The 26,834-nt window shown below is 46.8% G+C and overlaps 1 protein-coding gene across 4 annotated transcripts; it reads right to left on the reverse strand.

Moving 5' to 3' along the window:
- Window positions 1–257: 257 nt before the first annotated feature.
- On the reverse strand, window positions 258–26,468 carry PPP2R2D (protein phosphatase 2 regulatory subunit Bdelta). 4 transcript variants are annotated; one of them, XM_079793171.1, is made up of 10 exons: window positions 26,294–26,468; window positions 26,108–26,200; window positions 18,084–18,181; window positions 16,887–17,052; window positions 16,377–16,489; window positions 13,005–13,182; window positions 9,853–10,017; window positions 7,352–7,521; window positions 7,188–7,279; window positions 258–3,963 (listed from the first exon to the last, which is right to left on the reverse strand). In XM_079793171.1, the coding sequence occupies exons 1-10, from the start codon at window positions 26,298–26,300 to the stop codon at window positions 3,684–3,686; spliced, it is 1,362 nt and encodes a 453-aa protein (XP_079649297.1). In that variant the 5' UTR covers window positions 26,301–26,468; the 3' UTR covers window positions 258–3,683. The 4 variants fall into 4 exon arrangements, with proteins under 4 accessions (XP_079649297.1, XP_079649300.1, XP_079649298.1 ...); XM_079793172.1 differs by having other exon boundaries at window positions 3,770–4,066; XM_079793173.1 differs by lacking the exon at window positions 258–3,963 and adding an exon at window positions 4,090–4,884.
- Between the last annotated feature and the right edge of the window lie 366 nt (window positions 26,469–26,834).

Consider the following 26,834-nt stretch of genomic DNA (forward strand, 5'->3'; position numbering starts at 1 on the left):
TTTTTCAAGGCTGCCTCTGGTATGCTGTTTATGCTGTTGTGTATTTCACTTTTCCATATTAAATGCAGTTGTGTTAAAATAAATGTAAAAATTTCATTTTAAAAAACCTTTGTTTATATTGAGATGATTCACAGCCCTCTCATTGGCAGACAGCTGGCTGAATGGCATCAGAATACTTTGGCATGTACCCTCTAAAGAGAGTCTCTAAGGTCCCATTCAGTCAGCAAGTGTGTCTTTCCTGGGAAACGGATGGGCTTCTCTGTGTCATGACATTGGCGTTGCACTCAGCACGTCTGGGAAAGGTCAGTGTCCATAGAATTGGCACCTCTTAAAGAGCTAGTGACCCCCCATTGCCATCTGAACCATCTGTCAGGCACTTTGGCCCTTGACAGGCAGGTGCTCTTGTCCCTGTCGCTGATGGCATCACTAAGCTCTTGGTGAAGGGCTGAGAATGTTTCCATAATGAGGTGGAGACGAGGTTTTTCTAGAGGCTTTTCCCATCACACGACATTGTTCTTCTAGTGGACAGTTTCCTTAAAGTGTGTATATGTATGTATATTTTTGTTTTTTTTGGTCAGGTAGGGTAATAGTATTATAGTTAAACTTTTGCAAATAGACCTTTCTACTATTAATACAAATAATACTTAGTCATTGAATAACAAGTAAACAATACACAATCCAAACAGTTTTGGATTAAAATAAATTAAAACATGCCTGGTTGGTGTGGCTCAGTGGTTGAGCATTGACCTATGAATTAGGAGGTCACAGTTAGCTTCCCAGTCAGGACACATGCCTGGGTAGTGGGCTTGGTCCCCAGTCGGGGGGCATGTAGGAGGGAGCTGACTGAGGATTTTCATTGTTGATCTCTCCCTCTTCCTCTGAAATAAGTTAAAAAAGGGGGGAGCCCTGGCTGATTTGGCTCTTTGGATAGAGCATCTTCTTGCGTACTGAAGGGTCCTGGGTTTGATTCTCGGTCAGGGCACATGCCTGGGTTGTGGGCTCAATCCCCAGTGGGGGTGTGCAGGAAGCAGCTGATCAATGCTTCATCATTGATGTTTCTCTCTCTGAAATCAAAAATGTTTTTTTAAAAAAAGGGGGGTAGAGGGGTCAATTAACTGATACCGAGTGATTACTAAGCTGTTGTCAAGAATATCTATGTGCCCAGTGGACAGGAAATTAGTGGCAGGCCAGTCCTCTGATAGTCTTGCAGGGGAGGTACCGTCTGTCTCCCGCAGACTTGGCTGCTTGGGAGAAAGTACTGCCGGACTGCTCAGACTGGCCGCTGCATCCTATCCTTGGACTCACCCACCCACCGTGTGGTGAGGGCAGAGGAGAGGCCTACCTGGGAAGGGTGGGACAGCCATCAGGGTGGTCCATCTTTGAAGGGGACCCTCTGCTATCAGGTGAGCTGCCCCAGTTGCCACCACTGGAAAGGAGATGAGATGAACCCACTGAGTCCTCAGTGCAGACTGGTGAACAAATTAAGAGTTTGAGAAGAGAATAGAAGATATATGCTATCGTTTACGCAAAAAGCCAAAGAAAATGTACACATCTCATTGTGCAAAAAGGAATATGGTGTGAATATGCCAGAGATGGGGATTGGCTAAAGGGGTGGGTGGGACAGGGCAGAGCGGGAGATGGGAAGGTACGAGGAGGAATGACATTTGTGTAAATGACTCAGACCCATAGTGATGCTTCACTTATTGCCAAAGTCAAAGAGAGACCAGGGAACCTGACGAATGAAGCCATGCTGAAGGGGTGGGGAAGGAGGGTGGGGCCCGAACACTGGATCACAATGGGCTGGGCACTGTAAGGTCAGGTCCAGTGGACACAGCAGCGCAGGTCTTGCTGGTAAATCTAGTTTCTGAAAGGGATGAGTGGGCCTCTGAGGCTGCTTCGTTGTGTGCTGACCCAGAGCACAAGTACATCCTGGGCAGTGAGCCAGGCATCAGCAGAACTGGGAGGCCAGCATGTGGCCTGGGGGGGGGGGGGGGGGGTGCGTTTGCACTGGAAGTGTGTTAGCTCAGGGCTTTCAATACACAGGGACCAATACAGAAATCTGGAGGTGTGAGTGCAGCGACTCCAACCTCCGCACTCCCTCAACCACAGGACAATGCAGCTCCTGGGAGATCAAGGTCAAGCAAGCCCCAATGCCCTCTGTGCCCTGTACTCACTTGCCAGTGCCCTTTTCTGGGGAGGACCCTCAGGAACGGAGCTCCTGAGCCAGCTGAAGCGACCTGCAGTCGCAGCCACAGTGACGCCCACAGCCTTTGCTCTGTCTCATCCAAGACACAAAGACTGGCTTTCTACTTGGGGGGAAATACATTTTAAAGGGAAGATGGAAGAAGTTGTCTACACAGTGCAAATCAAACATTGGAAATTCACTAAACTTTTTGGTCAAAATAGTGGAAATATATCCAACCCTATTTTACTAGAACTGCTTTTTCTTAAGGAACAGGGATGAGTGATTCTTAACTCTGTTCCACAACTCAGATTAGTAAACCATGTCACAACCAATATACAGCATTATTTTTCAAGTAAAATGCACTTTTAGCTTCTCAATTTCTAACTCAACGTGAACTTAAGTGGCGTTATTAACTCAGGGTAACGAGTGACAGCATTTGTGCCTCACTGTCATTGGTAATTAAGACATACCTGCTTACCAGTTTTCAGAGCGAGCGTGAGCCCTGCTCCTCTCCCCTGGGCACTGCCTTGGGTTCAGGAGCAAGTCGGAAAGCAGTGCAGCCCCAGCACTTGGTATGGTTACAGCTCTAGGGCTTGTCTGGGGATGCCGGTGGCCTCATCTTGTAAGGTGTCTGATTTTGCTGGCTTATGCACCCAGGGTGAGCGAGCTGTAACAGCATGCCCCCCTCCCTACGTTTAACAAATTAAAAAGCAAGCACACACGTTTTCAACCACAATGAAGTGGAGAGGCGTGGAACCTGGTGCTCATCTCATTGCAGCAAGTCTGCTCAGTTCCTTGCAATCTGCTTTCTCAGCGGTGAGTTACGGTGTCTCGGATCTTACCTGCTGTGTCAGAGGTAGTATTTCTACAGAAACAAGCAGTTAGCAAGTTTGGGGACAGGCACACTCAGAACTTCACAGGTCCTGCCACCCTGCCAATGAAGGACAAGGTTCCAAGTTGTTCTGAAGCATGATTTTGTACATCATCATCTGTGATCAAAGAAAAAGGCAATACTTGGATTTGGATTAAAAACACTTTGTATAGTGTGTTGCTTTTATTAGGTGGTTACACCAGAAGGTGTGATGGAAGATACAGGCATGTGGGAGGTCAAGCTGCCTGAGCATTTGGCCAGTGGCCCCCGGGCGATTGGTACAGTAGCACGAGAGCCCTCATCAGATGGCAGAGGGACGAGAGAGTGATACAGGACAAGTTTTCTGCTGGGTGTTCATTTTTTGGTCTATAAACTGGAAAGGACGGCTCAGATTTAAATAAATACATTTATTGTGAGTAATGGCCTTTATTGAGCTGTCCATCAGTCTGCACCGACCAAGTTCTTTGCTTGTGCAGCGACTCCCCACAGCCTCCCTGGCTGTGTGTATGCAGGCTCCAGTCTAGGAAGGGAACAAGGTGTGCACCCTGCGATCCACGGAGAGGACACCCCTTCCACAACAGAAACCACAGGCTTAGCTTCGCAGGATGAGATGCGCTCTCACACTTGCTAGTTGACTTTGTCCTGGAATATATACAGGTTGTTGGTGGCAGCCACAGCAATAATGTTGTCAGTGGGGTGCCAAGCTGTGTGCAGAATCTTCTTATTGAAGTCCAGACTATCCACACTGATCTCGTCCTTCTTCCTCTTCCCGCCTGGACACACTCTCCGAGGCTTCAAACTGGCTCGAGGCTTGCTGTTCTCTCTGGAAGCTTCCAGGGTCACGTCCCTCCTTGTGTTTCTGTCAAACATCCTGAAGAAGTTGTTGTAGGACCCCGTCATGATCGCACTGTTCAAACAGAGAGAAGCACGTGTAAGCCAGCAGGCACTTGCCGCAGCACAAGACAAGCCATGTGGTCCCTGGGACTCCTGTGCTACGTAACAGGACAATTCTTAGAAACAAGACATGAAAAGTAATCATGGTCAGCAGAGAAATGCAGTGAGAACTTCATATATATAAAACACTTTTGTAAAATCATGTCAGTAAAAACAAATATTACAGAACAAAAAAGTAATGGATTCATATTTTTTATTACAGTACATTTTCAAAAAAGGTAAAAAGAACCCCACTACATGTCATCTGTCCTGGTGATAACAGTGGAATTTATTTCCAAGGTTTAACTTCTATATTGTATCAGTGATTCGAAGTTGATATCCATGCTCATATGCAATAGACGTTTGTCTGACTTGGCACAGTAGCTTCATTCACAGTTGATCAAAGGATGTCTTTTTAATTCAGTAATTTAAAAAAGTTTTTTCACATGAAGCAAAAGTACTAGTAAGAGAAAGTCATTGGGAAAAGTGTGGGAGATTTAGAACCTCGTTCACAATCAATTCCAGAGGTTGCAATACTATTTCTTCAGGATTAATTCTAATAGCTTTCAGTAAATCATCATCATCATCACAATACATTTTTATTATATTGGTTAAAACTTCCCTTCTTTTTCGAGAAAAATGGCAGAACGGCAGTGAACGTTGCCATGACTTGAGCCCTGGCTTTAGAAGGGGTCCAGTTCTGGATGAGACGTGTTCAGACAACACTGCCGATTCCTCCCAGCAGGACACGACTGGAATCTTGGCCATTTCTGCAGTCTTCCTCCTCCGACATCCACGTCCTCCTGTCTCCTCACTGCATGAGGAGCTACAGATCTTCAAGGCACCCTGAGGGGAAGCCTGGTGCTTCATTTACACGGTTCAAGGCTGATCCCAGCTGTAGGCAAATACTTTACTGTCTGATTAACCTTGTCTAGAACTTCACACCAGAATAAAAGATAAACTCAGGAGAAAAATTACTCCAAGCTAGCTGTACTTATTTCGACGGTGGGAACACTGCCACATGCGGTGTAAGTGGACTCGCAGCGGCGGCTGTCCGTTCTTTAGACAACCTAGAGCCTGCGGCAGGGCGGCTCAGCTGCGCGGCCCGGGCCCTCCTCCACTTCACCCTAACCCTCAACAGAAGCTTCCATGCAAAAAGGCAGGGGAGTGTTCGCAAGAATGAAAGAACAAGTAGACATTACTGCAAAGCTTTTGGAAGTTCCTGGGGACAGGTGAATTAAATGAATTTTGTATTCATTCAGATATACCAAAAAGCATAAAAAATATACAAGAATATGTGTGTACCCACAAGCCACTGCTGACAGTTAAATCCTACTGTCCCCTGCAGCACAAGCACTCAAGGTCAGGGTGCACCACACTGTACATGTACATTCAGAAGTTACATGTTCTTAGACACACACTCCTGCAATCCTAAATATCACACAAGTCATCAAACCATGCTATCCATGCAGCTTGCTGTCTGTGCTCAGCGCCTTCCTTAGATCATCCGTGGGGCACATGTGGTTTTACTCCATGCAGCAACTTCCAACCACTACACTCATTCCTAGGAGCTCTGACTGATTCTTGTTCATATCTCCTAGGCCATTTTTGTCTTGTGCCTGTTCAGGTTTGGTTCCTTTAACCTGTGTTTCTGGCATTCTTATTTTATCTTCTGTAATGTCTGATTTCAGTATCTGAATTTTCAGAGGCGAAGTTCTGTTGTCTCTGCTGACTGGCTCCCGGTGGCATGGTAGTTTTTGCCGGTGAGCTCCTGTGAGCCCTGGGTGTACCCACAGGGGCTCTCTACCAGGGGTGCGGGGGTGGGCTTGTCAAGAATGTGGTTCTTGAGTGCTCTCCCCTTGGCCCACTTCTCGGGTTGTGTCTGCAGTGGTCCAAGTGCAGGCTTGTTTACCACTTGCTATAAAAAGCACAGTGTGTGCTGTCTGTGACACAGCCCCACTACTTGCATGGCATCTGCCTGGGCCCCTCGTGTCACTCCTGTGGGACTGGGGGACTAAGGCCAACACAAAGCTCATGCTGCTTTGCTGTGCCATGAAGAACAAGTCCTGTTTCTGACCCAGGAATCTCACAACCTCAGCCAGCACCCATGAAACACTAAGCCTGACAGGTAAGTTGGGCCCAAGCCCAGACCGGAAGCCAGTTTGCTCCTGCAGACATGCAGAGCACCTCACCCTCAGCACAGGTCCTGCAGCCAGCGTAGATATAAACTCTCCTCGCTGTGACACAGAGGGCAGGTTCGTGGTCACAAATCTTGGGATTTTTATCCACCCCAATCCAAGGTCTCAGATGAATTCCTCTGGGACGCCATTTGAACAGACAGATACCTTTTCCGTAACCCATGAGGACCCCCGTTTCAATGCCCAGTCTGCATGGGCCCATAGTGTGACTGCACCACTCCTGGGTTGTACAAGCTGAGGGGTCCTGGCTCCCTCTTCATCTATGGCCTTTGTGAGATTTCCCTTCCTTGTGAGCTCAACTGTGCACATGAAGAAATGTGTGGTGTCATACCCAGCGTTTCTACTATTTTTGCCGAAGGGTTTTTCAGAATGCCTGCCAGTCCCTTACTGCCAGGAGCGCTACGTGACAGTTTCTATTAAAAATGATACAAGTTCATCTCCTGCCATCATCTGATGATATTAAAGATTTAACTCTCAGCAATACTAGTATTATCATCTTTAAAGAATGCACAAACTAAACTCTCGATGTAACAGAATATTCACATAAATTACATGAGGATTTCACCCTGGCCACCACTACTCTGTCCAAGCCTGACAACCAATAGCTCTGAGGGTATTTTCTCCTGCTTCTCTCTGGAAGAACAGGCCATGCCCATACTTACTAGTACATGACCCCCCCCTTCATTCCTTCCCTCTCATCTTGGAAATAGAAAAGAAGAAATTATCATTCACCAAGCATTCGAAAAACCATCAACAGGAACCTAGTACTGCGCTCACTAAATATAGAAGGAATTATGAGCAAGGGGAGAAGTCGGTTCAGACATCCTGTCCTCCCCACCTCAACACCGTCACCAAACAGATGGCCTGGAAAGCCAAGTCCGCCAGCATCCTCCACGCAGCTCGCCCCAGCTCCCCTTCTGTCTCTGCAAGTCACCTGTCTGGTCTGAGGAGGCCCACGGGAGACGAGCCTGGGCAGCGGTCAGTCTCGATGCAGGCTTACCTGTCTGGACCGTTCCAGCAGCATTCAAATTTGTCGAAGATGCAGTCATTTTCGTACAGAGAACACAGCTTGCTTCGAAGGTACTCGTGGACCTTAATGAGATCACAGGATGGTTAGAAAGCGTCATGTGTGCGGTGTGGCGTGTCCTCACACAGGGGCCTCACCTGGTGGGTCTCGACGGGCCGGTTTTCCATGTTCAGATCCCAGACCTTCACCGACAGGTAGTCTCGGGTCATCATGTACCGACCACTATGGCTGAATTTCACATCGGAGATGGAGGAAATTATTTCTGAGAAGAAAGACCTACTGCTGGGATCTTCAGGTTCTTCAAAAACTGAAAAACACAGTATTTTCGGCTTCTGTTTAGAAACTGGACAAATCATTTTGAAGTCCCAGCAGGACTCAGGCCCTTCCTGACACCGCAGAGGGCTACTGCTCAAGCTTCTGACCTCCAGGCACTTTCTGGTGTTCCACTTCTGTGCTTAAGTTTAGGCAGGCCACTCCAGTGCCAGAGTGACGGGGGGCAGCATCAGAAGCACGGGCCCTGATTCCACCCAGCTCAGGACCAGCATGTCCGTGCTTGAGGCCTCAGGTGCTAACTGGAGAAGTTCCCAGGACGTGCTGACTTGTGCCCTGGTTAACCTTTTGCACTCGGATGTCGAGTGTGACATCAGTAGCAGGAATCGAGAAAAGGCAAGCGAGTGCAAAGGGTTAAGGACCCTGGGCTGATCGGAGGCCGTTACTACACAGACAGCTGTGTGTCCTTGTGGCCCCAGGCCCTAGCAAACATGTCCAGCCTTGCCCCGTCCCTATCACTAGAAGATAAGAAACGGCATCACATGAGAATGCAGGTGCCGTGCTCAGGGTGGCTGAGAAAGTGCCCCCCACGTCTGCTGAAGGTTTGCCTGTCTGGACCGTTCCAGCAGCTCAGACATCCTGTCTTCCCTACCTCAAGACTGACCACGACCTCCACAGGGTCCAAGTTTCAATAACCAGCATGGCCCCCTACTTCAAAGTTAGTTTCCACTACTCCATGGTCACGATCTATTTTGACGAAACTGGATCACTCCTTTCAGGAAGATCCTTATTTTCCTTGGCAAATCTTACTGTCTCCCAGTTCTGCTCTCTTGGCAGTAAGTCCATGGTCTTTCACCCGTGGTGTCGTGGAGGCTGCACCTGAGCCCTGGGCACTGCCATGCTTTCGGCTCAGTCACCTTCGGGCAAGGAGGTTGGCATGTTCTTTAATTTTAGGCTGCTTTCCTTTTTTTTGAACCTGTACGTCTGTTGCATCTGCATTTGAAGTTAATTTTTTTTTAAGATTTAAAAAAATTGATCTTTAGACAGAGAGGAAGGGAGAATGAGAGAGAGAGAAACATGGATGTGAGAGTGAAACATTGATGGCGGCCTCCTGCACACTTCCTACTGGAGATCAAGCCCTGACCAGGAATTGAAACGGCAACTTTTGGTACATGGACTATGCACAATCATCTGAGCCCCACCAGCCAGGGCTAAAGTTAATTTTAAAGAACCTGGTGGCAATACTGAATATCTATTAAAATAAATTATTTTGCTGACAAATAAAAACTACTCTTGAAATCTGAAATTGTTTATTCAAGAGAGCTACCTTGAAGATAGTGGCCAGGTGTTTTAAGACTCACTCTTCCCTGTAGGAATTCTATAAAGAGCACAGAATTCTTTGTTTTTGTTGTTTTGTTAATCCTCACCTGAGGATATTATTTCCATTGATTATTTTTTTTTTGTAGAGAGTGGAAGGGGGAGAGGGGAGGGAAACATCAATGTGAGACTTACTGATTGGTTGCCTTTGGCAAACACCCCAACCCCCAACTAGGGCTGGGGACCAAACCTGCAACTGAGGTACATGTCCTTAACTGGAATTGAACCCGTGACCTTCAGTCCGAGGGCCAATGCTCTAACCACAGAGCCAAACCAGGTAGGATGCAGCATTCTCTAAGACACAATAAAAGAGAATAGACAGAAAAAAAAAAAAAAGGCAGAAAGGTGACTGAGCAACAGCTCGCGAGCACATTAACGTCAGCACTGTTGGTGCTGTGCGCTTATGTGGGAGACACTCCAGACAGACTGGCCAGGCCCAGCGTTCACTGAGACAGGGTCAAGAGAGGAACATCAAGGCACTGTTTGGAACAGGACTTTTTTTTACTGGAGCACACCTCAGGATCCTCCAGCAAAGTCTCCACAACGTATGTCACATCCCCAAAACATGTAGGATGATTTTCTATGAAGTTGGGCCTATTCTTCATGGGTAAAAATAAAATGAACCCACCACTTTCTTCACCTAGGAGAGTCAAGGCTTGGGAGTAAAGTGCTTGACTTTCCTGAGGCTGGCTGCCAGTCCAACACAGCTCCTAACGGCTGAGAAGGGTCACAGGGCAAATGCCTCCTGGAGGCCCCAGCCCAGGTCCCTGTGACGATGCACCGAGATTCTGGGCAGAGCAAACATACGGTGGCTCCAACACGAATGTCTCTGGGAAGCAGGACCTCTTGGCAATGGCCCATGACTGATGGAACCAAGGCCACACATGGGCCCAGGCGTGGGGGCAGGAGAGGAAAACCCTCAACCTTTGCACACACTCCAGAGTCTGGATGCAGGGTTTAAATGAGCTGTTTCCAACAGGCAGGCACTTACACTTCGAGTGTCGGTCGCACAGGGCCGAGGATCGCATGTCACACAGCCGGATGGTCCCCTTGCTGCTGCTGTACACAAACACGTTGCACTGGTGTGGGTGGAACTCCGCTGCGGTGATCACCTCCGTCAGCTCCTCCATGTTCGCAGGCTTAATGTCCACGATGTCTGGAAGCGCGGTTAAGGCTGAGCGCCTGGCGGTTTTAGTTAGTCCCTGTCAAGCCAAGTACCCCGCGCAGTGAGGATTAAGAGATTAGCTGTGAGGGAGCCCTTCAGTAAGAGGATCCACACTGATGCATTAAGCAGACTAGGATAATGGGCCTGACAGGGCTGGACACAAGGACACACACACATACACACACACACACACACACACACACATACTCTCTCTCTCTCTCCCCTCACCAGTGCTGCTTTCCTCCTGTTGCTGCTTCAGATGTTTTATAGCTCACACAGGTTTAATGATGTAAATGAGAAAAGCAAGCAAGCACCCACCTGCACAAAAATTTCATGCTCTATCCATAACCACACACACACACACATACATACACCACACACGGGCATTTCCAAATTCCAAAAGATTCTGCTTTCCCAAGTGTCTGACATCCAGAGCTTGTTCCAAATAGTTACCCAGGGTGACATAGTAGGTCGGCAAGTATAGCCATCACTGTAGTGAAAAAACAAGAGCAGAAGCTGGCTCTCAGATGTGTCCTGCCACCACCACTGAGAAAGCTGACACCTAGGTGACAGCACAGTTCAAGGCATGAACACCAGACAGCATGGCAGTGACCTCAGGGATGTGCAGGGAGGGGACCCAGGGAAGCTCCGGGCATGAAGCAGCGAGTGCCAGAGAAGACTCCCAGCAGGCGCAGGGCAGCAGCAGTCAGGCTGGAGAAAGAACCAGGGCCAAGATGAGAGAGCAGAGCCCAGCTCACAGCGGGCCCGCTCAGGAGCAGGAAGCCCAAGGCACACTGAAGGACAGTGGTCATGGGAGGAGCCGCAGGGTGGCTGTCAGAGTGCAGAAGGGGCAGCCCACAGGGGCCTGGGCAGGCGGGTGAGCATCTGGAGAAGCACATTAGCCCCCATTTCAAAACTATGTTTACAGTGTTCATAGATACAACTAAGTATAAGAAAGTATTTGTTTTATAATCTCTGTCACAGGAAAGGGTGTTTGAAGCATGATTATGAGACAACCATTTTTTAATAAGCAATGAAAGATATGATTGTACAGACCTAGCTGATTTGGTTCACTGGATAGAGCGTCGGCTGTGGACTGAAGGGTCCCGCATTCAATTCTAGTTAAGGGCACATGCCCCAGTTGCGGGCTCGATTCCCAGTAGGGGGCATACAGGAGGCAGCTGATCAATGATTCTCTCTCATCATTGATGTTTTTCTCTCTCTCTCTCCCTTCCTCTCTGAAATCAATAAAAAATATATAGAAAAGATATGATTGTATAAACAAACCCTTTGTGTATTAGAGTTCTCACAGATCATTAAGGAAAAACAGGAGCTTCCAACAGGAGGAAAAATGACAAAGGACAGTAAAAAAATAAAAACATGGATATTAACTTAATAGAGATCTATGGCTCCAAAGAGTGGTACATAAAATATAGGAACACATGTATAATGAATCCTGCAATTGTAAGTCTGTATTCCTACTGACATGGAAAGATGGTCATAATATGTTAAGAAAAAAAATGAGGTTAGGTGGGGGGAGGCAGAAGAGAACAAAGGAGGGATAAATGGTGATGTAAGGAGACCTGACTTGAGGTGATAAATACACAGTCCACTATACAGATTATGTATTGTACAACTGTATACATGAAACCTATATACTTTTATTAACCAATGTCAACCTAATAAATTCAATTAAAAAATAAATGAGGCTAATAGCCACTGATTCCCTCTCTTAGTTTTTACAATAACTCCAAGAGGCGCATTCTAGTCCCTCAACTTTACAGAGGAAGATGCCAAGGTCACTGAGCTGAACTTGGGGCCTCCTGATCCTTCCGGGTGCTGGGAACTTGACTATCACTGTGTAGAGGACGAGCCTGGTGTTTTCAAAACATAAAAACTTGTGGACTGGCATAAAAAGCTTGGAAGGATATGCATCCAACTACTTACAATGGCATCTCTGGAGGACTGGACTAAGGGGGCAGAATCTTCCTTCCTCTCTATTATTTCAATTTTATTCAGAAGAATGATGAAACATCTAAGGGTTTAGAGGAGAATAGAGCATGTGGGGACATGAGCATAAATATAAGTATCATAATTGGGGAAGTGTTGCCCAGTTGGAGAAAGAAGAGAACAGGGGAGCCAGGCACGTTGCTCCTTCCCTAGGTGGGGTGGGGCGCTCTGGGCCGGCCTCCTCCAACCGCAGCACCACAGAGACCTCCGCACTGTCTGTCAGACAGCTTCATAAACTAAGTGAGCACATAAAAAACCACCAACTCAAGTCAAGGACAACAGCTCATAAAAGTGTGAAATGCTGGAATTTAAGTCATATACACTTCATTTCCTGAGATTTATGTGAGTAAAAGGCCAGACAAGCACATGCCAAACCATGAGCCTCAGCATAGCAGTAGTCAAGACCGCTCTGGATGGCCGGCCGGCCGGCCAACACTCCAAAATGTGGGAAAATGTGACTGAAGCTACTTGATTTCATAGAGTCCTTATTTTCTGGGAAAATCAGTAACTTTTAAAATGTGTGATTAGGCAATAAATTTAGATTTTCATCCTAAGAATAATAGCATAGATGATTTGTTTTTACTATTCCTTAAATTGCGTGTCTTCCACGATCTGTCACCTCTCGGGTTGTGTACTTAAACATCCTTCTAACCAAAGCCAGTATTTCCTATTACCAAATTCAGTAACACCCCTCCACCCACAAAAAACAACGCTGAACTTTCAAATACAAACTACATAAAACTGCCTAGGATTTAACCAGGAAGGCAATGGACTTGAGATCATGCCCATCAGAGAAAACTTTCCCCTAAGGTAGAAAACAGTTCCACTTCAAGGAACAGACCCTTAAAACCACAGAGAACTTACATCCGGGCTGCCAGGCAGCAAAGACTGGAGGGGGGTATAGCGCTGAGAGCTCCCTATCAAAGAACAAGCCTAGGAAAGTGCAAGACCCGCCCGATGAAGGATACTAAAGCTTCTATCTGTGATCTCTAAATGCCACAGATTAATTCTCAGGTCATCTGCAGAAAGATACGTTTCATGATCACTGTTTACGGAAATGGAATTTATATGGTATGTGTGAGCATTTGCAAAAATTCGTCGTGGACTTGCTTCTACCATGAGGTCCATGGGCTTCAATATTGGGACCTAGAAAATGGAAGGAAACAGGAATTCAAAACAAGACCACAGCAGCATATAATCAGAACACACCGTAGATAACAAAAGAGACAAATCTCCATTCACAGTTAAGTGACAGTTTTGTACAGGCAACACCCTAAATAGCAAGTGACGGGGCTATGGAAATAGGCTACAATATGGGAGGTTGTCTATTTCAAGCTGCTCCTTCTGGCTGTCACTACCAAGGTTGACATTTTCTTGCGGAAGAAAAAATTAAACTAGCATCTGAACAAACTGCCTTCAGGACTCTGATGCCTAATGATGTGGTTTCACTGTCCCGTCTGTCCCTGTGGCTACGGGGAGGCTCAGCTGGACCCTCCATTTGCCCTCCTGGTAGGGAGCTGCAGCATGGACCTTCTCTTTCCCACCACTGGTGGCCTGCTGCTCCACACACACCACAAGCCGTGGAGGGGTGCAGGGCTGGAGGAGCGCACAGGAGGGGCCCTGGAGCTGCTGTTTCTCAGTCGCACTGGCGGCTGCACTCGTGTGCTCTTGGGGCTGCTCAGTTACACGGCAGGGGATTTTCCGGTGTTTACATTGTACTTCAATAAAAGGTTTTAAAAAGGGGGCACAGACCCTATCTCTTCCAGGGAAGAGGGCGCCTACACGGAAATGGAAACAGTGGAGAGGCATTCGCCAGGCGGAGGAAAAGAGGAAGGGCCACAGCCTGAGGAGGGGCTCAGCTGTGGGCGACAGCGTCCACATGTGATAAAGAAAAAGGCCCAACATCACTGACATCTAGCAGAAAAGGAGCTTTAAAACCCAAACAAAAATTAGTGATAGTATTTTTTGTTATTTTTGTAATTTAAAACCAAAAGGTAGTTCCTTAAAGGACAAGGGAAATCTCTCATTTTAGTCTTCTCTGGCCAAAATTCTTGGGGAAATGTGCACAAAGAGACTTCCTTCACTTTTTTTTAAAATCGATTTTTTTAGACAGAGGGATAGAGACAAACATCAATGAGAGAGAGAAACATCATTGATTCGCTGCCTCCTGCATACCCCCACAGGGGATCAAGCCCGCAACCCAGGCATGTTCCCTGACTAGGAATCAAACCGGTGATCTCTTGGTTCCTGGTTCGACTCTCAACTACTGAGCCACACTGACAGGGTGATTTCCCTCACTTTAAACCAGTTAAATGCTGACCACACACCTGTTTTCTCTAGAATGGGACATGTTAGCACTATGTGGTATGGGACAGGCCTGGCATACCCCTCCAATACATACGTGTCTAATAACCAAAATACAGGACAACTGAATACTTATAATAGAAGACACCATCCTCTAATTAATGAAACCTGTTTTCTAATACTAAAATAATTTAAGAGGAAAAGAAAATTTAGGAATAGGAAAATCAATAGTTCTCACTCTTACCAAGTTTAGACAACCTAAAAATCCATTTGAACCTCTAGAGAGGCAATTAGGAATGCAAACACAGACCCGAATTCACAGGTACGTCAATGCAGTTACCCAGCCTATGACCCCTCACCCCACCCTGCGGTAAATAAGAGCGTTTATACAGAAACTGCTTTTCTCATATGCTTCACCAGCCACCAAATCCACCAGTTTTATTCAGGCCAAGCAAATAAAAGCAGCCTTGACTAGAACCACATTGAGCCTAAGACCTATAGCTTTTCCACAACAGGCATGTGGGTGTCACGTGTGGCAAGCAGGCATGGTCAGAAGGAAGTTGTGTACTGAGAGAGGGTGGTCTGCTTAGGTGGGCGGCAGTGCTGGGGACAGGTTGGGGCAGGAGAAAGTGCACCCTACATGGTCCCATCCTGCTCCCCTCTATTACACTGACAGTTTAAATGAGCAGCTCACAATGGTGACTGTACCCTAGTGTCACTGTCACAAACAGGGACCATCTACACTACCATGAACCACGGATGCAAAAGCAGAAGCACGGGCGTCAGAAATCGCCATCTGGATCACATCCTGGTTCAAATTAGGGTCCTGTAAACTCCATTTCAGCACATGACACAGCTTTCCTGGTCTCAAACCCCTGGAAACAGGGCAACACTATCGACCTAAGAGGTCTTATGATGACTGTCCCATCCTGCATGTCTCCTTGGCAACCCACCCCAGTTTCCCTACCTGCTGTGGCACTGCCTTCGCTGCTGGGCTGGGGCTCCATCCTGTGCATCCTCCACCCTAGCACCCTGCCTGCACCCAGCAGAGGAATGGCATTACACAGACAAGCACACTGCCCAGTGTCACCACAGGGGGCATGTGCGGGAGTCCTGCAGCAGCGCCCTCTCTGCAGAGCCCGTGCTGCAGTCTGAATGTGTGCACTACCAACCTTCTCCTGAGGAACAATTAAACACCTTTTCAAACACACGAGGCAGGCAGCTTTGTGTGGGGAGCCTCGGCACTACCATGGGTGCCACCTTCCTGCGCCGTCCTGTCCACAGTGGTACTTCTCTGGTGTCCTATGAGGCATGCCCGGCCATGACGCATGTGTTTTACCTCCTTCACCATGTTTGTCACATGTAAGATACTATCCATGGCATGCACCTCCCCCTCTCCCCCTCAGGCCAATTACAAGACACTGAGATTTTAAGTTTTACTCAACTTCATAGATGTTAAAAATGTGAAAAAAGCTAGGTATCAGAACTGATGAAATATGGCCATTTCATTCTATACCCAGTGCACCAAAAAGGGAGTGGAGAATTCAATAATTAAAAAAGTAATGATGCTCATGGACCGACAGGCAAGGATTCTGAAGCATTAGACCTGCCTTAGTTAACTCGGAGGAAATCCAACTAAAACCACCATAAATGCATCTTGGTGGCCTGTAGCTCATCTTTCAATTTGCAACCTGTGCTATGTCACCTTGGGAGGTGTTCTGAATTCCTCCTGGTTGTTAACCCTTCTATGTGCTATTCTGAACCTGTACAGTGAAAGGCAGTTGATACATTTAGAAAGGCTCCTGTTGTGGAATTAAATCGGAGTCTTTTCTTCAGTATTACTGCATTTTCTGAAGCTAATGTGTGACTTCTGCTCTTGTGAAAATATGAGGAACCCCATTTCTAACATGCATACATACAATGACTCTACTATAAATAACTTTCTGAATCATGAAGGCAGATAATAGATGACTTAGGCATTATTCTTGATCAATTTATGAAAAGTACTGATAGTTTAAAGAAAACGGAATGTATACCCGCAGTGCTGTAATTCTAAATGGGTCTCGAAGTCGTCCATCTTCATCTTTCAAGTTATAACCTTCTGCTCTTTTATCCCGTTCACTTATTTTCCATAATTTAATAGTTTTATCTGAAAATAAAAACCTCATTCTCCATATTAAAAGAAAAACCATATTATCATGCACCACTATTAGTTGAGTATTACACTGGAAAAGTGTGTATTTCCAATTATGGGCGAACACTCATTTCTGACATAAGGAACAGTGTCAGCTGAAAATGGGGAGGGCACCACTGGCGCTTGGTCCACGTGTGGAGGGTTTTCTTTGCCTTTTATAAGTATGTGGTACTGGGAGAGTGTGTGTTTGCATTATTTGAGTTTTCAACCTATCACTTGTTTCCTAGCTAATAATTACCCTCCCCACAAAGTTTAAAGCAGAAATAACTTCTATAATGGGTTAAAATAAAGAAGAACCTACACATAGAAAATGAAATCCTAATCAAACAGCCATTAAAAACAAAAGTCTTACCATTTGTAGAGAGTAGAAAATGAGCAGCATTCTGTTGCGGTAACCACCTAATTTTATTAATTTTTTCCTCAATTTCTAGACTTTTCAAATAGTCAAACTCTGGTTCATGACTTTGAAAGGTACTGTAAACATTATATTCTCCCCTAGAATGAGGGTGGCTTTTATTCTGCAAGGAAACATAAAGCTGTTTTCATGAACAAGCACAGTGTATGGGGAAATGTTAGCATTACCAATTTGAACATCAAATGATCACATACATTTTAAAAAGTAAAACAAACAAAAAAACACCTGAGCCCCCCAAAATGTACAACAGATGACACTCAAAATTAACCTCCTTAGTAAACCAACAAAGATGACCCCCAGCCCTTGTATTCTCCCCATGTCCACCAGGAGCCAGGGCCACACCATTGATGCCCCTTGGTGCCCCTGTCTGGTGATATGTACGGCGGCACAGACCTCCATGGAGAGAACAAGGGCTCGTTAGTCTCTATACCAAAGTTTTACCACAAACACTTAGAGGCTAGAATCTGGAGATGAAAAAGTAACTGTCCACTGATCTGCCAGGAAACAGGAAGGCAAGGGAGCCTAGTCACGACGGGTCTTTCAGGGAAAAGCAAGACAGGCACTCTGCGGGGCTAGAACACCTGCATGGGGATCATTACATCGGATCCATTTTCGGTGCTCTCGGAGACTCTGATAAGCCCCCAGAACTAAGGGGGTGGGCAAGGCTGGGCTCGTTCCCACTTCCTTTCGCACAACTGAAAACAAGGGTTTTTTTTTATCTCTGGCTCCGCAGAAAGGGACATGACCTACAATCAGTGCTCATAAGTGAGACTCACCTGTGGGCCCCTCCCAGGTCTGTGTTCTGAGGATACCTTCCCTTGCTGCACTGACAGTGCTGCGCTCGGGGGTGAGGAGGCAGAGAGAACAAATGCTCCCTCCCCCCCAGCAGGTCTCCTCAGCAGTAAGTACCCTGCACAGCCAGACCATAGGCTGGGGCTTGTGAAGTGGTTTCACGAACAGCCCCTCGAATGAATTACAGAAGGCATGGGGACTTGATCGGGGATCAATGGTTGGATGGCAGTGAGCTGAAACACAACTCGCAGAGATAATTTTGGAAAGACAATTCTGCACGTTTAAAGTGATATCAGAAGGGTTGACTGATTTAATCAGGTTTGTGGATTGTAATTTACTGACCTCTTGTTCCCGCTGAAAAATAACAACTCTGCCGCCCTTGTCTCCTGTTGCAAGAAGATCTCCAGAGTAATTAAATTCAACAGTTGAGATAATGTCAGCTGTCAATAAAATACAGAGGCAGTTTACCAGATTACAACTGTGAGAGAAATCACAATGAGTATAAAAAAATCAATAAAAAAGGTCAAAAGACAGATAAATATATATAAAACTTTCTCCCTGGATAAAGCCAAATTTTCATGAGAAACTTGTCGTTACCAACCAGCCACTTCTCGGTTCTGGAAACAGAGCCAACAGCACACATGAAGTTACGGTTTTGCCCAACTGATAGAATACCTAGTCCCTGGTGCACCAGGATTTACCTAGACTGGGTTGTCTTATGTAAGCATGTAGGGTAGAAATTTAGAAAATTAATATTGAAAAGAAAAAAAACTGGTTCAAAGAGACTGTTGCCTGCCTAATACTAACTTTTAAAACAAATCTGATTGTTACATAATATTAAAAGAAACGTTGTAAATTTTATGCAGTAACTTTTGTTGGCTTCTGTACAAAATGACATTATGGACAGTACAGGTTCTATTCCCTTGTCTGAATGAAGTCATTACTACTGACAATGATGATGCCATTACCTAGTGAGACACTGTTGGTCAGAAACGGAGACTTCTGATACTATCAACACCAAGACCCTGGACATCAGCTCCCCGGGGGAAAGCCCATGGGGTACAGAGAACAAAGCCAAGTGCTGGAAGAAACACCCCCAATGGACTCGGGAGGAAACCGCTTTCCCTGCAGCTCCTGCTTGAGTGCTGACTGAACCACGACCAAGGTGTGGGTATGGTCTCCCAAGGGACCGACCACAATAGCTGGTTCTATGACCACAAAGAGATTCAACCTTCTCAAATGCCCCAGAAAATCTCATCTCTCTGGCTGCTCTGAGGAAGGACCGTTTTATTTCAAACCATTCCTGCTGCTGGGCATCCACCAGCAAATGCCAGTGACTGCTTGGGCTGCAGGACTACTGAAGTTGGAGTGCTTAAAGATATAACGCTGAATGGCTGTCATACATGACATCTGCATCAGAAACAGACCCCAATGTTGAAACCACTTGAAGACCGCCCCCCCCCCCCCCAAGTGGCCACTATGATACAATTCTTAAAGGTATGCACAAATATTTTCATCAAAGAATCTTAATAGATGATTTCTTATTTCATTGGCACTATTTACTGACTTGTACAAACATACTGAATTCTATTGCCTGGGATTTCTTTTTTCGTTAAAAAAAATCTTCAGTTAGATTTGGGAAAAGGACTAGGCTTGTTAGAAGTGTCAGTTTTTAAACTAAATTATTCAAAATAACCTAACTTACTTAAATGAAACTGAAATATTCTGTATTGGACTAAAGGGGACTAAATTATTCTGTATTGGACTAAAAGAGACTACATCTATGCCATTTATACCCAGGAGGTGCATCATATAATTAATGGTATTCTAGCCTTGTCAGTGATTTTCAAACTTAATAAAAATGGACTAAATCTTTTATTTTTTTAAAAATTGATTTTGAGAGAGCTCTAACTGGTTTGGCTCAGTGGATAGAGCATTAGCCTGTGGACTGAAGGGTCCCAGGTTTGATTCCGGTCAAGGGTTGCAGGCACATTCCCAGTAGGGGGTGTGCAGAGGCAGCTGATCGATGTTTCTCTCTCATCGATGTTTCTAACTCTCTATCCCTCCCCCTTCCTCTCTGTAAAAAAAAAATCAATAAAATATATTTTTAAAAAATTGATTATCAGAGAGAGAGAAACATCCATGTGAGAGTGATACATCCATTAGCTGGCTGCCTCCTGTACACCCCCTTACCATAGATGAGTCCAAAACTAGGCATATGCCCTGACTGGGAATCGAACCAGCAACCTTTGGGTGCACAGGCCGATGCCCAACCAACTGAGCCACACCGGCCAGTGTTGGACTGAATCTTTTAAAAGAAATCTCCCATTACTGTCAGTGGTGAGAAATTATTTTCATTAAGCTACGTAAAAATGTATAAACCTAAAATTAGAAATATTCTCTGTAGTTTAGAAGAGCTCTAAAATAAAAACATTCAAAATACTAAGAAAATTTAAAAAGCCAATAAAATTTAAATTACCAACATTAATTTAACCTGATGAATATTACTTTACAAGACCAGAGTGACGCTAAAAGCTAAGTACACTGACTGTGGGCGCCAAGCGGGCAGTTTGAAACTACTGTGCACTGCGGCATGACTCAATTCTGTTTTCTGTCCGAGCAGTCAGGAGCCCCGAGCACAGCACATGGCACCCCGACCATGATCTGTATGGCAATGGACCTGTTCGCACGGCAAGAGCGAGGCTCCTCTTTGAAGTGCAAGCAGTGAGACACACCGGGCCGATGCAGAACTTACTAGTGTCTACATCACCCTCAAACACGATGGACAATGCTCAGCCGCCCCTAAGCAGCCACCTCAGATCCTGAGTCAGTGCGGTGGACCGCGTGCAGTTGCTCATCTCCTTTCCCTCCCAACCTCACCAAGGCGGCAGAAGGAAACGGAAGAGACCTCCTCCACAAGGCAACAACAGGAGCCAGGGCCTCATCAAGGTCTCAACTAGGAGATGGCTGAAGTCTGTGCAGAACTGCTGGCCCCCAAGCTTTCCCCATTCTGACAGGTGGAAGCACACAGCTACTCCCACTCCTGTGTCCCAAATGCTGGCCGCCAGGAGTGAATCATTCCCACCATCCCCAGGGTTCCTCTCGGAAATGAAAAAGTCCGGGAGAGAAGGCATCAAGGATCAAACACACTAGGTCCTTAAAGAAATGACCCACCACGGGCAGCCCTCAGCTGAAAAGCCCACCTGCACACACGTGTCCAAAGTGGCTCCACCTGAAACATGAACCCACAGCTTAGGACTGGCACACATGTAAGAGGAAATCCACAACAAAGAAGGAACTTGGAGGAGAGAGTGACAGTGCATCAATAAAATGTCATGCAACACCATTTTTATCTGAAAGAGCAGTGGTGGTTCAGACTTTGGTATTTGGCAGAATTTTTTTTGAAAATTTCTCACTTCACAGAAAACAATGAAGTGAGCCTCTCACTCCATAGAAAACAGTTAACTGACAGTGTTTATTGCCAACTAAAGGCACGGTGCATGGCATTCGTGCACTGAGAGGGTTCGCTGCTCCTTAGCGCTGCTGTGGAGGTGGGAGAGGCTCCCGCCACCACCAGTGGTCAGTCTGACTTCTGGCTGAGCGGTGCTCCCCCTGTGGGAGCGCACTGACCACCAGGGGGCAGCTCCTTTGCTGAGCGCGTCATAGTGACCATTCGTTCTGCTGTTTGGTCAATTTGCATATTAGGGTTTTATTATATAGAATGACAAAATATAAGCTTTCAAAAAATTAGAATTTTAGAAAACTATATCAATTACTATTAATTTGACAACCTCCACTGTAAGATTTTTCTGATGAGGTCAGTGGTGATATTAACAAGTGTGATTTTTCTTTGAGCTTGTATAATGAAATGTATCATTTATATCAGGAGTCCTCAAACTACGGCCCACGGGCCACATGTGGGTGTTTTTGCCATTTTGTTTTTTTACTTCAAAGTAAGATATGTGCAGTGTGCATAGGAATTTGTTCGTAGTTTTTTTTAAACTATAGTCCAGCCCTCCAACGGTCTGAGGGACAGTGAACTGGCCCCCTGTTTAAAAAGTTTGAGGACCCCCGATTTATATAATCTGAACAATTCAATGCACAAATATTTCTCAATGACCCAGGTGTGATGTTAACAAACCATGTACATGAGCAAGAGATTCAAAGTACAAGACAGAACTATGGATTTCAATGTAATGGAATAAAAAGTTTCAGGTTTCAAAGCTTGAGGAAAGCATCCCCCTTCAGTTTCGTTGTACTATTAAAGAATAGCCACAACTATATGAGAAGGCTATTCCGTCACTCCTTCCTTTTCTAACTACGTGTAAGCTGAGGCCAAATTTTCTTCATATCCTATATAATAAAAGCCTAATATGCTAAGCGCCTGGTTGTCCATTCAACCAATCAAAGCGTAATATGCTAATGATATGCTAAGGCCGCTCAACCGCTCACTATGATGTGCACTGACCACCAGGGGACAAATGGTAGGTGAGCTTGCTGCTGGGGTCCAGCTGATCGGGACTGAGCAAGATGGGCTGGACACGCCCTGGAGCCCTCCTGTGGTTCCTCCCTGGCTGGCCTGCACCCACTCGCAATCTGGGACCTCTTGGGGGATGTTGGAGAGCGGGTTTCGGCCCAATCCCGCAGGCCAGGCCTAGGGACCCCACTGGTGCACAAATTCGGGCACCGGGCCTCTAGTATTTCAGTAAGACCACTGCAACAGGTTAACTGCAGAAGCAGATCTGAGAATCCAGCTGTCTTCTACTAAGCCCTATACATACAGGGTTTGCAAAAAGTAAATGCCGTTCTCCTCACTAAATCTGTTTTTCATTTAAAATGTTATGTTAACATGTAATAGATTATTTTAAAGTGAAATAATAAAAATATTTTAAATTGTTCTGTTTTAACTTTATATATAACAAATCTCGGTACATATAACCCACATGAACAAAAGCTCTCGGAACCAAAGGCTCCAAGAACCACTGGTTTAGCACAGGGCTGGCCAACTGCAACTTGAGGGCACAATGTGACCCCCCCTGCTCTGTTAATAATGGTGCTGGCCCACCATGATACCCATTCCTAAGTGGGTTCTTCCCTGCTTTCCTGCTACAAAGGCAGAGTTGAGCTTAGTAGTTGCAAGAGACAGTCTGGTCTGCAAAGTAGAAAATATCTACTCTATGCCTTTACAAACTAGTTGGCAGACCTCTGATTTAGAGTGGGCCCACGTTTCCAGCCTTTATTATTGCAGTAAGTTTCTAATTGGCACTTCTGCCTCTGTTCTTACCCCAGAACCTCCACTCTCCAAAGGCCAGTGATCTTCCTAAAAAACGTAAAGTCAGTGTCACTCCTCTGCTTACCATCACAATCCTTCAAAGCACAATCCTAAGTCCTCAGCATGGTATTCAAGGCTTTCATTCATCACCCTTTGGACCCTGCCAACCTGTCTCTGCCAAGTTTACTGGTTTCCCAGAAAGCACCACACTCTCTCCAATCTCCACTCCAAGCTCCCTCCATCTGGAACATTCTTCCCTTCCTCCCTCTTCCTACACACAGCCTCACTTCTCCCCTTCACTCCCCAGACAAGTCTCTGTACTGGGCAGGTCTATGATGTTTTCTCGAATTGCCCTGCTCTCAGAATGATGCAATGACCCATCTGCTTGTCAGTCTGCATAAGCAGAGGGCTTTGTGAGTCAGGAACTGGGTTTCTCTATTCCAACACCCAGCACCAGCAGCCCTTTAGGACACTGTTCTGACCTTTTACAATGAACTCAGCTGGAAACTAGCCCCCAATACGCTTCATTTTCTTAAACTGGCTCCCTGGAGAAACAAAGAGTAAGTTATTCTCTTATGCAAGACACCAGCTTTTCACAGTTACCAGGTACTGTGCTGCCTGTTTGCCAGAGATGCCCTGCATTACCTAGAATCTTCCCAACAATCCTGTAACAGTCACCAGGAACAGTACCCATTTTACAGATGAGGGAACAGAAGGTAAGGAACCTGGCAAGTTAACACAAAGCTAGTGAGAGGCTTGAATAGGATTGGACCAAATGCCTTCCCACATCCCGATTAACATCAACTTGAAGAGACAGCCTAACCCACGTGAGAAAACAGGACCAGCAAACAGGATACAGCCAACTGCTACACACTGGCGTGCTACGTGAAAGAAAGGTCAGACTGTAAAATAGAATACTGAATTAAGAATGGCTGAGCAGTGATTCATAAAGTGGAATCTGAGATGGATTAGAACAGACAGAAGACAAAAAGAATATTCTACGTTGACAAAGGAATATGAGCAGAATTCAAGGGATGGATCACTGAAAAATAATGGAAAAAACCAGAGGTCAGGTACATGGGAGGGATCTGGCGTGAGTGGATAGGAAAGAGGTCAGGAAAAGAATAAGAAATGCTCTTTTTATATTTAAATATAGCTACAACACAAGAATTAATAGTTGTGCCCAACATTTGCAACAATTTACAGGCTAGAAAAGCACTGCACAATGTTTGATCTTAACGAAAATCTTCCAACACAATTTCTAGGTAAGCAAACTAAGGTTCAGAAAGGGCCTTGAGACCTGGTAAGTGGCATTCATACGCCAAACCCAGAACTTCCCATTACCACAATCTCAGGCACTTTAGCACCCAGCGCAGGGGAAAGCGGATGGTTGAGGGTTACGGTGGAACTTCTCAAAGCAGAGCTCAGACCAGAACAAAACTTTCAAGAACAAAGGCCTCACGAGCCACAAATCTAAACAAATTTACTACTCAAGTCCCGGGTCCACGCAATCAGGGTTCACACCTCCCTTAAATGAGCCACCTGCTGTTAGCGACATTTCTTCCTCAAGGTTGTTTGGGTACAACCAGCTTCTTGACCATCTTTATTCTAATTGCTTAACAATCACTAGTTGCTAACAATTACATTTTCCTTATTACCGACTTCTATTGTAATAAAACAATTCAAATGAAACTATCACAACTATGATGAAGAGTTATATATGTGTTAACCCTGATAGATTATTAAGGCGGAAGCATATAATCTAAGAGAGAAAGAGAGAAAGCCTAAATACACACCACAATAAAAAACCAACCAACCAACAACGTGGGTAATTACTACAAAGCTTTTTATTACCAAAAAAGATAACCTGAAATACCAAACTTTTAGATGTGTTCAAAATTTTACTTCAAACTGCAAAAATTTCCAATCAGTTTAATTCAAAGAAAAGATTTCTGTCAAGGTTTTTTTAAAAGACAGCATATTTTCAAACTATAACATCACAGTACTAGTAAAATACATCATTTGTTAGATTTAAATTTTAGTTTATTCAGCTTGTCAACAATGACTTCATTAAAAAAGGAAAAAACAAAACAGAAATTAAGACAGGCATTAAGCCCTTCCACCTCTCTACCTCTCAACAAACAGGGTTTGCTTTTACTCCGGATAGAAACTTGAAGTTAAACTGTCACCCACCTGGCACGTGCAAAATGAACAAAAGTAATGTTATCCTAAGTGAACGGAAGAGAAACAGAATCAAAGTATTTAGATTATATAAAATCACCTAGTTTCAATCTCAAACTCGATGCATCTATCTTTGGACTTCTCAGAGCAGAGCTCACCTGCTTAATAATCAGGGCACCGTTTGTCCGTCCGTCCGGTGGGGCCAAAGGTCTCCGGACCAAGAAGGTCACGGGAGGGGCCAAGGAGGAGGAGCGGTGGCCAGACACCCGGCCAGAGGCTGTCCGTTTCTTGGGGCAAAAAAGCGGTCTTTTGCGTAAAGGCAAAAAAGTGACTATGTGGCTCTAATGAAACTCCCGAGTCTGACAAGCAGCTGGGTGGGCAGCCCTGAACCTTGGTCCCCCGGCTCATTCAGGGCTACCAGGGCTCATTCAGGAAAAGAGCCACCGACTTCAAGGAGGGAACTTGGCAATGCATCACTAGACAAGAAGGAATTGACAACCCAATTCCGACCCGGCTTTAAAGATGGAGAAACCGCGGCAAAAGGCTGCCCAGACCCACAGCTGAATAGACGGCCTGGGTCTAGAACTCCGGCCGCCGTCCCGACCGGCCCGCACGCACTGCCGCTCCTCGGCAGCCACCCCCGGTTTGTTTCCTGAGCCCCCCGTTTCTGCACAGACTTCCAGGTTCGAGGTGCAGGCGGCAGCCCGTGCGGTGGGAAGAGCCCGGAACCCGCGCGGCAGGGCAGACCGAGTGGCGAGCAGGCGCCGTGACCTTGGGCTCCCCGCACAGCTCGTGGGCCGGCTGCAGTCTGCGGACCGGACTTGGGCGCGCACGCTCCCGGGGGGGCCTCGACACCAGGTCCCGAGGGCCGCGCGCTGGTGCGGGGAGGGGCGCGGGGAGGGCGAGGCCTTACCTTCCGCCACGTCCTCGTCGATGGCCCCCTTGACCTGCGAGAAACACCACTGCAAGTCGTTGCCGCTAGCGGGGCAGCCGCCGCCTCCGGCTCCTGCGGACACACCGGGCACGTCAGGCCGCGCGGCCCCGCCCGCGCCCCCCGCCACGCCACACGCCCCGCGACCCCGCCCGCGCGGGCCCTCACCTGCCATGGCCGTCCGGCCGGCGGGCGCGCGCGGGCGGGCGAGCGCCGAGGCGGCGGCGGACGAAGGAGGCGGCCGCCACGCAGCTGCCGCCCCAGCACCTCAGCCGGGCCGCCACCGCCGCCGCCGCCGCCGCCGCCGGGGAGGGATTTTTTTTTCTTCCCTTTTCAAAATGGCGCCCAATGTCCGTCGCCCAGGTCAATGACGTCATCCCCATCCGCCTCCTCCGCGGGCGGGAGCGGGGCCGCCGGGGGCTCCCCTGCGCCGGGCGGGGCGGGGCGGGGCTTGAGGCCGCGGGGGCTGCCGGGGGCTGCCGGGCCGCGCCGACTGCGCCTGCGCGAGACTCCTTGTGCGGCGTCCAGGGTTCGGAAGGGGGCGCTACTGGGCAGCCATGGGAAGCCACGGCCAATGGGCTGTGAGCCCAGGTTCGGCGGTTCCTTGAAGACCAGGCGCGGGGCAGTCTCCCGCCGCACGCCTCCCTCGGGGTTACGACACCGCTCTAGGAGGCCCCGCCCCACCAAGCGTCTCGGCCAATAGGAGCGC

Source organism: Cnephaeus nilssonii, assembly GCF_951640355.1.
Source record: "Cnephaeus nilssonii genome assembly, chromosome: 16".
Classification (NCBI taxonomy): Eukaryota; Metazoa; Chordata; class Mammalia; order Chiroptera; family Vespertilionidae; genus Cnephaeus; species Cnephaeus nilssonii.